The 9,775-nt window shown below is 31.8% G+C and overlaps 1 protein-coding gene across 2 annotated transcripts in view; it reads right to left on the reverse strand.

Annotated features, from left to right (window-relative positions):
• The window catches only part of LOC106469656 (retinal dehydrogenase 2-like), a 21,139-nt gene extending 14,469 nt beyond the window's left edge, over positions 1–6,670 (reverse strand). Inside the window, exons 1-7 of one of the 2 annotated variants that reach the window (XM_013930157.2) lie at positions 6,332–6,670; positions 5,323–5,427; positions 4,349–4,489; positions 4,005–4,131; positions 2,916–2,977; positions 1,862–2,104; positions 1,166–1,268 (exon numbers count right to left, since the gene is read on the reverse strand). In XM_013930157.2, the coding sequence (XP_013785611.1) occupies positions 1,166–1,268; positions 1,862–2,104; positions 2,916–2,977; positions 4,005–4,131; positions 4,349–4,489; positions 5,323–5,427; positions 6,332–6,379 (829 nt within the window). In that variant the 5' untranslated portion in view covers positions 6,380–6,670. Of the gene's footprint in view, positions 1–1,165; positions 1,269–1,861; positions 2,105–2,915; positions 2,978–4,004; positions 4,132–4,348; positions 4,490–5,322; positions 5,428–5,665; positions 5,940–6,331 lie in introns of those variants that run through there. The other variant, XM_022398234.1, reaches the window with a different exon arrangement.
• Positions 6,671–9,775: the final 3,105 nt, after the last annotated feature.

The following is a 9,775-nucleotide window of genomic DNA, read 5'->3' on the forward strand; positions in this document are numbered from 1 at the left end:
TTAGAGTAGGATTGTTTTGAACAAATTAATTGAACAAAACAATCCTACTCTAAACCAACACCCCTGGGTGCCTAGATACCTCTTCTAAGTTTCACAACAGTTCCGGTCGTGTGACTTTTGTTCAATACAGTGTCAGTGTAAATTACTTGTACCTGGTGATGACAAAACCTTGTCGTAACGTTGTACATTTGCTGTTATGTTAAACTTATATTAAAGTTTTTCTTCATTACCCATTCAAGCCGTCTCCAGCCATTATTAGTCTCAAAGTGGGTTCCTCGTCATCGAATGTGGAGCCCAATATTTTTTGGTCACCAATTTTACACCCAAAATGTTAGTAGTAGGCTACCTTTACCTTGTGTGTGATATTTTTCTTCCATGAAACTATAACAGGTTTTACAAAAGTGTAGCAGAAACTGTTTGGGTGATTTTTGCACTTTCCGACATTACTTCAACTGGAGGCAGCCAGAATTTCAAATGATTTTCTAAAAAATATAAAAGAATTTATGTTTACAGAACTAGAGTTTAGAATATTACAAAAAAAAAAAAAATTGTATGAATTTGATTATATCATGGGTATGATGTAAGGAAGAAGATCCGACCGTTTTGACTGTGTGCGAAGCAAGGCAAACTGACCAACTGAAAGGCAAGAGAGACATCTGACTCCACCCGTTTTATGGTCATTTGAGGGATTTCTTGATTGTTCTAGCAAACTGAGCACATGATGACTTCAAAGTTACCGATCAGAGCATGCAAGTGTAGGAATGAAGCAAAAGTGGTGCAATTTGCTATAATTATATAGAGAACAAAATAGTATATATGAACAATACATTTGGAATTTTACACCAATACAATACAGTCAACATTTGAAGTCATCAGAAAACATGTCTTACCCATTAAACTGACCAAATAAACTTAATTTCACAGCAGAAATACATTCTGCTGAGTTGATTGCATGGTATTTCACATAGTACTGACAAAATATTGAGATATTACAATAACTCAAAATCTATGGACAAATTCTGACTACATTTTTTAAAATCAGCACCATCAAATTACCCCAAATCACTTGAGTTTTCTCCAGTAGTAAATTTTTTGTTATCTATTAATAATTTTATTTAGTACTACCCAACACTCAAAAAGATAAAGTTTAATGAATCAGACTTACCATCAGCATCATCAAACACAATTAATGGACTTTTTCCTCCCATCTCCAGGGTTAAACGTTTAGTGTTGCTTCTCCCCGCAGCTTGTTGGATAAGTTTTCCTACCTATGGTAATGAGTACAACATTTTTAATTTAAGTATATTATTAGAGAATTTTTGCTGATACAACTAACAAAAAATTTTTTTAAAGTAATGATATGATTCTTTTAGTTATGTTCAATCTATACAAGTATGCAGTAGATTTCTATAGACTTCAATAAACACACAGAGAGACTGATAAAATATGATTACTTCCCTTTGAGAGTACTCTTAGGAGATTTAAAATAAATGTTTTCCACGTTATTGAAAAATGTGTTATCATTGTCATTTAATAATTAAATATCAATCTTAAATTCATTTTTCTAGTTAGTTCTTTCATAATCCCACTTTACTTTTATAGCAAGTCTTAAAGAAATGCATGGTTGCTGGAACAAACTTTATCTATCAAGGCAAAGATGATTTTATGAAATGTCAAGAAAACAAATGGTAACAAACGAATTTTAATGTTTGCAATGTTGTCTAATACTGCTAATAAAAATGATCAAATTTGGTTAAACAATGATTATTTACAAGAACTTCATTCAAATCACTTTTACCCATGTACTTTCAAATTAATAATAAACAATAGTATGTAAAAAAAGAAACATTTAACATGTTACCTCAGTAGAACCAGTGAAAGCGACTTTGTCTACATCAGGGTGTTCTGCTATAGCAGCCCCAGCAGTAGGGCCATACCCTGGAATGATGTTAACCACACCTGGAGGAAATCCAGCTTCCTTGAGAAGACTGGCACAATATAGGGCTGTAAGTGGAGTCTGCTCAGCTGGCTTAAGGATGACAGTGTTACCAGTTGCCAGAGCAGGGCCCAACTTCCATGATAACATGACCACTGGATAATTCCACTATCAGAATAGAATATTAAAATCAAACATTTTTCTCCACTAAAGTTTAAACCAGAAAAATTTTAACTTTAAAAGAAAAAAAATATATACATTTAATTTAGTTTATTTATGTTTAGTTGAAAAACAATACTTGAATGTTTTTGTCTTTAAAAATTATATCCTGAAGAGTGACCTTTGAAATCACAAAACCAGTCAGTAAAGTTATTAAAGGAGAAAACAAAAACAGAAGATAAAAATATACATTTTTTATATGCATTTTCAAATTAGATTCCTATTATTAAGTACCATACTTATACAACCACAATATAATAAAACTACACTGCAATATTACATGATCATTAATGTTGTCCTCTATATACAAGTTAATATTCTCAGGCATAAACGGTTATTTTATGACATGTACATTTGTAAAATTTTAACACTTAAAATTAATTATCAAACAATTTCCTGTCTCATGAGTACTGTACATGTATATATAACAATTTTTTGATAATGGAGAATTTCATATCTGATTTTACTGGCATGAATTATTTGAAGATTTGATCACTTTCACCACAAGACAACCGATATTATTACAAACAATGAAAAGGAGTACAGTCAGTCAGAATTACCGATTCCATAATCCTGAATGTAATTTGTCATTATATATATTTTTACAGATTTATAAAAAAAACACTAATAATTTTTAAAATATAATCATGTCTTACTGGTAAACATCCACTATCTGGCAAGTAGGATCCTGTGTCAATGACTCACCAATTGTGTTCATATGTCCATTTTATTTAGAATGAAGGATTAAAACAACACTTACTGGAATAATCTGACCACAAACACCTATAGGTTCCATTCTTGTAAAAGAAAAGAAGTCTCCATCTAGAATTAATAATAAAATTAAACATGTTACAATTCACTTGTATAAAAATTTATACTTATTAAACTATAAATTATAATTCTTACATAATTTGTCATCATTAACAAGTCTATCAAGACAAATGTTAATTTTAACAGTCAAGCTAAAAAAAAAGGTTTGCAGAGAACTACTAATGTTTCTGGGGTATTAACACACCTGAACCAGCCAGAAGCACCAGTCTACTTTTAATATGCAGTGTGAAACAATATTAGATGATATATGAAAAAAAGTTATGCATCTGACTATGTTTTACCCATTTGTTTGATGTAGGCTAAGGTTACTTCATTTGTTTATTTTAATGTCTTCTGCACTTGATTTTACCAGAAGAACACAGAATTGTAGTTTGAATGTTGTGGCATTTTAATATTAACCCTACTATTGTTGGCTTGTTATTTTTGTGGTATCTCCACTTTATATGGTTGTTTTTTTTTTTAACAACTTTTTTTTCACATTGACAATGATTTTGTTATAGATTACAAATGCCAGAACTAATGAATGTTGCTTATTAAGTGTTCTTCAAGCCATTTTCTTTCTGATGAAAACATACCAACATTTTATTACAAAATTACAAAACAATATATCAATGATTGTTTTTATAATTTCTTTATCTTTTATATGACAATTACTTTAAATAAATGTATAAGGATAACAGAAATATTTACAGGAATCTTTAAAAAAAAAAAATGTATACAACTGTACATAGAATTTAAGGATCTCTAATATTACAAATACATATATTTCAGTACATTAAAAAAATATTGTGCTAATAATGCAATTTTTTTAAACTTAACTATATTCCACTTATCCATAAAGTAAAATGTACTACAGTGTATATATACTAAAACAAAATAATTGTCATCAATGATAATGACCACAGAAAATTTTAACCACAGTCTAATGACTCGTAGGTTATTTTTGGTAAACTTGTGGGGAGTAAAGTGTAAACATCTACAATATGGAATTTAAAAGTAGAATTACATTAAAATATACCTATTGGAATAGTTTTTCCATGAATTTTGTCACACCACCCAGCATAGTACCTAATAGTCGAGATTGCCCCTTCCATATCAAGCACAGATTCATTGTAAGGTTTTCCATTATTTAGAGTTTCCAAGCTCTAGATATTGAAGAATACAATAAAAAAATAAATAATTCTTGAGTCATTTAAACACATCAATACTTAAAAAATAATATAATTATAACAAATATCTTTTATTCTTAACATAAAAGTCATAAAATCTTATTGCATTTATGAAAACAAAATTTCTACAAAACATTGTTTAATCCATTGAAAAAGTTTAATTAGTTTTATATTAAAATAAGCTTGTACTCACACATAGATATTCTATATCTCTCTGTACTAAGTCTGCAAATTTATTTATTAGCTGCCCCCTAGTTGATGCATCCATTGTTCTCCATGGTGAACCTAATTTAAAGGCTTCCCTTGCAGCTTTTACAGCTTTGTCTACATCTTCCTAAAAATGATGAATGACAAAAGTTAACATTTTAACAGTGTTACTCACAGAAGTGTACAAAGTAAATTTCTTGCTCATCAAAAGGAAAAAGTATTTTTTTTGTGACAAATACAGGTTTTAAAATACACATGAAGGCTTTGAAAATTCCATTAATTGTGTTAAAATAGTGTGATTTAACACTGAAATGTATACAACATTAACCATGTTGTAGCACAAAAGTACTTTTACCTTATTCAATAGCTCAGCTTAGATACGCTCATGTACACAGAAGTTTATTTTATTTATTATTGAAAAACTAATAAAAATACACAACAGTGAAAAATAATTGTAGAGTGCTAATCTAGAGCTAGTACCTACATATAAACAAGTCTCCCTCACACTGTGTATTAGCAAAGTAGCTCAGTTGAAAAATGTGTAGATATACTTTGTTCAAAAAAAGATACTAATTCACCCAATCAATAAACACATGTAATAAAATTACTAGCTTTAATTAATACTTTTTTTATTCTTTTTTTAACACTCATTTAGCAAATTTTCTGTCTTGTATTAATTACAAAATGCATTTAATGTACAATGTCTTTAATAAATAATCATTTAGGATCCAATCTCCATACATGCAGTTATTACAATAATTAATAATAAATTAATAATCACTAATAACTGAAAAAGCTAGTGTTTGAGTGGCAAATATAGAAAATAAACCCTTATCTATTATGAAAACTAGCAAGACAGCCAATAGTATTACTTTACCCTTTTTATTCACTGATATAGTTAACATGTCAATAAATTTGTAAACTTTGAGTGAGACAGATTTACAAGACTTTCTTTCAAACCTTGTCACCTTCTTGGACAACACAAAGCTTTTGGCCAGTTGCTGGGTTATAGGTTTGGAATGTTTTCCCACTAACTGAGTCACACCATTCATTATTGATGAAAATCTAGAATATAAAATAATTATGTCGTGACAAACACATACACAAGTCATAAAACATGTTGGAAAGAGCAATACATACATGTTTCTGTATATTTCCAGTTTTTTTCCTATATTATTTCTGAACAAATAAATAAATTTCACTGTAAGTGTATATAGTTACAATCAATACAAAAACCCTAACAGACAAAAGTTGAGTTGAGTACTAAGTGATAATCCAAGGGTTTAAGCCGACAACAACTGACCCTTAATGTGGAGAATGGCTGCTTTGAAGGTAGACGAGTTTCTTTACTGATATTAGCACTAGGATACTGGCTATATTCTATCCTATTGATTTCCAGTCTTATCTTTTCTTAGCAACGTCATACAGTACATTATTTTCCAGCAGTCTCGTTGGTCTGAAAATCAATAAAGACCATTCAACAATTATCATGCTGGAATGGTCACTGATACAGTAAGAAATGTTGAAATGACCGAGACTTGTGACAATGTTAGGATTGAATCCATGTGCAATGTCCAAAAGTGAGTACAAAGTTACAATGACATCTGAAGTTGCTTTAGCAATGAACTTAAAAGATGAGAAAGAAAAAAATATTACTATTATCAGGAAAGTCATATTTACTAATTTAGATAGCTGAATACTTGTCTCTAATCTGAACTACATTAAACAATAAGAAGCACACTTTCCTTTATTCGCTCAGTTAACTATTATAATATAAACAGAAGACGTTTATCGACTCCAAGTCTAACTGAACAGTGTAACTTAACATTAATTTCATTATTCGGAAACTGATGTTTGAAAGAAAGTCCCTCCTTAAGGCCTCATTGTGCGCCTAAAACAAAAAAAAAGTTTTATCATAAGAAATACATGAACTTATGACTGAAATTCAATGGTTAAAAATTACTCGTACCTTGGTGTACTTAATTTCAGGATTTCTATTTCTACTATCAGGCCCCATTATTCACTGATTTTCACGTGAAATTGAAGTCAAATTTGCACTGTCAGTGTCAAACTGTGATTGCAGTATCCAAATTACACCGAACTGACTACTTGTACTATTACTTTCTTCCGTCCCAATCCTTTTTACAAATTGTCAATTTCAAATCTTTAAACAGCTTAAACGTTTTAAAGTATCGCGTATCAACGTTGGATGAAGGTCCTTTACCCACGTAATACGCGTTGGCAATTTTATATACTATTAGCGTACATGTAATTGCAAGAAACTTCTGCAGCTGTTACTGTGTCAAGGGCAATTTTATATATCATGGTTCCCAGGGGAAAAAAATGGGTCAGGCAGAACTTTTCCTCCACCCCTCCTTGACTGGGATTATCATAATACATAACCTTTGAATGCCCTTGCGTGCCAATGTAAAAGTTGCTTAACTTTTAAAATAAATTTTCCAGCTTTAGCTAGCACGATCAAGAGGCAAATGAATTTAATTCCAAACTCTCAAATAGCGACTTTAAAAAAACAAGTTGTTTATGTAATTTAACCAGGACCTTGAACAAATGTCTCGGTTGCCCTCCCTTAAATCTGACCCTGGTTTTTAATGTGTTCGGAAATTAAATAATGTCCCATCGTTCTGCTCGTGATTCTGTTTGTTTATTATTTTGTTTGTTTTAGCCCAAAGCCACATTGGGCTAATCGCTGTATCCACAGTAGGGAATCTAACCATGAATTTTAGCGTTGTAAGTCCTTAAACTTACCGCTGGCCCACCCCGGCTCGTGATATAAGAGGTATGGAGAGAGCGCAACGCAAAAAAAGCTATAGAGCCAATGCTAAAGAATTTGCTGTGAGGCGAAAACGAGAATATCTGGAGAAAACTCCACTTCTCCTTGGCCCACTAACTCAAGGGTAGATTTTAGTCAAGTCTTTTAACGTGCGCCCTTGGATTTTAGTGAGACCAGTCCCCCATTCCCTCCAAGACTCCAGAAGTCTTAGCTCATTTGCCATCACCAGGGGCGTCGAGAGCCAGCCCAGGCCCTGGATCAATGATATCATCGGGCTCCCCTTTCATTCTATTTATTAACTTTTGCTGATTTTTCATAAAAGAAATTTAGGTGACAATTTTTTTCATGAAATTATGAAAAAACATTAGCCATTTTAGCTCATCTAGTACTATGCATTTCTAGTGAGCTTTGGAATACCCCACTGCTGGACCTCTCAACAGACCCCGGGGCAGCTGCCCCTCTTGTCCTCCTCTCGTCAGCTCTGGCCATCACAGTAAAAAAGGCACTGTAAGGTCTGGTTTTAGTCTCTTGGTTGATTTAATAATAACTGAATATTTCTCATGCAAGTATTGGATGAAGAATTATTGAACAGTTTCTGGATCTCCTGCCCCTCCCTTCCCCATTAGCACAGCGGTATGTCTGCATACAACGCTAGAAACGGGTTTCAAAACCCGTGGTGGGCAGAGCACAGATAGCCCATTGTGTAGCGTTGTACTTAACTTCAAACAAACAAACTGAATATCCTGGGCCTTCCACCCATAATTCTATTGTGAGTTAAATAACAAATATGAAAAGGAATTAAATAGTTATTGAAGAACATTTAATTAACTTTGTTGTTGGTGTTATCGGGTATCTTTATTTTAATAGATTAATTAATATTAAATTTAATACTTACTACTTACTTAGATCAAAAATAAAACCTATCCCCTTAGTAAGTATAGCTAATTAAAAATTATGTTACTATGTTATAACTTATAAATTCTAAGAACCCATGAGTCAAAGCAAAGGAGAATGTGTTATAATATATCAACCACACCAGATCTGCCACATCCAGTACTGAAGATGTCTTTCGTATAATACCAGGACTCACCAGGCCAGCTGAGATACGACAAACATAACAGTAGTCTATGTGATAAATATATCATCAATTTTCACGAACAACAACTTTTACAGTGTGAACAAGATTAAGCAGTGAATTGTAATTACTATTATTTACAACTCAGACTTTGGATGAATTACATAAACATTCAGAAAGAACTGGTGTGCCTTGGACGTGACAATCTTACGATGGGTCATTTAAAATGGAATCTGTGCTTCAGGGCTATTGTAAAGTTCATCAGATATAGCGTGACCAGATATGGCAAAGTTGAACAATACAAGGTGCCTAGTGCAGAGATCGGACTTCGAATTTTATCATTATAAGCTCTCAAACATACCACTACATAATTGATAGACAAATCAGACGGAGCCTAAAAACTGAAAAAAAGAACACTTCATAAAATTTTGGTTTTTAGTGCAATATCAGAAACAAGTTAACAACGAACGTAATAACCAGTATAACAGAATTTTCCACATTTATAAAAAATAATTAATAAAATATGATAGCAAAATATCAGAACACGGCATTTTGGATATTGATTCAAACACAAAAAATAGAAGACCTAACAAGAGTTATGTCAGCAAAACATAAATCTGCGCATATTAAGGATTATTTTTCCATTTCATGAAAATCAATCTGAGAGGATAACTATTTCCAGAAAATAAAAAATATCTAAAAAAATGCTAACTCATGGTTGGTGTACACTTTAAAACAAGATGCAGTTTATTGATTTTCTTGTAAATTGTTTGGAAACAAGAAAATGCAGCTGACTGATAAAGGCTTTTGTTCATAGTTATACATGGAAAAAAAGAATTCTATAATCTCCCAAAAAACAGTTTACACAAAGAATGCCTTATGAAATGGAAGGAATTAAAACTCTAGTTGATAACAACTTCTACAGTACAACTCAAACTTTACTCACAATTGAATAGCAGCTACAAGATCATTGCATTGGTTATGCATTTGACAAAAATAAATCAAGCATTTCATGGAAACGTTGATAGGTTAAATTACCTTAGAAACATAATTTGTTTTAGCCAAATGGAACTTATGATAAAATTTGACATCATAATGAATAAACATTACGTCAATTTTTGAGCCCTGAAGTCCAAAATGAGCTAATACAGTTGCTCTCAAAAGAAGTTATTAATGTAATTGTTATGAAAATTAAACTTACGAATTATTGTTCTATAATGGCGGACATAAGACATCAAGTGTAGCTTCTGGTAGTTTTGGAACGATGGATATCCGAGGAATGGAAGTAAATACTGAGAAGATCAGAGGTTCTTTTGTACCAGAGGTCATTCTTGACTAGCTTATGAAACATGGAACACTTTTTGAAGATTGTCTAGGAAAAGAACATCATAATGGCATATGAGACCAACACAAGAGTGTGCAGTCTAGGTTGTTGTACAAAGGGTTCAGTACGTTATAATAAAACTATTTGGAAAATTCAGCTCAGCACCTACAGCCGATATAGTGTCGAGTTGGAACTAAGTGTATCAGAACTATATTTTGACATT

This window comes from Limulus polyphemus, unplaced genomic scaffold (genome assembly GCF_000517525.1).
Source record: "Limulus polyphemus unplaced genomic scaffold, Limulus_polyphemus-2.1.2 Scaffold3595, whole genome shotgun sequence".
In the NCBI taxonomy this organism is placed as follows: domain Eukaryota; kingdom Metazoa; phylum Arthropoda; class Merostomata; order Xiphosura; family Limulidae; genus Limulus; species Limulus polyphemus.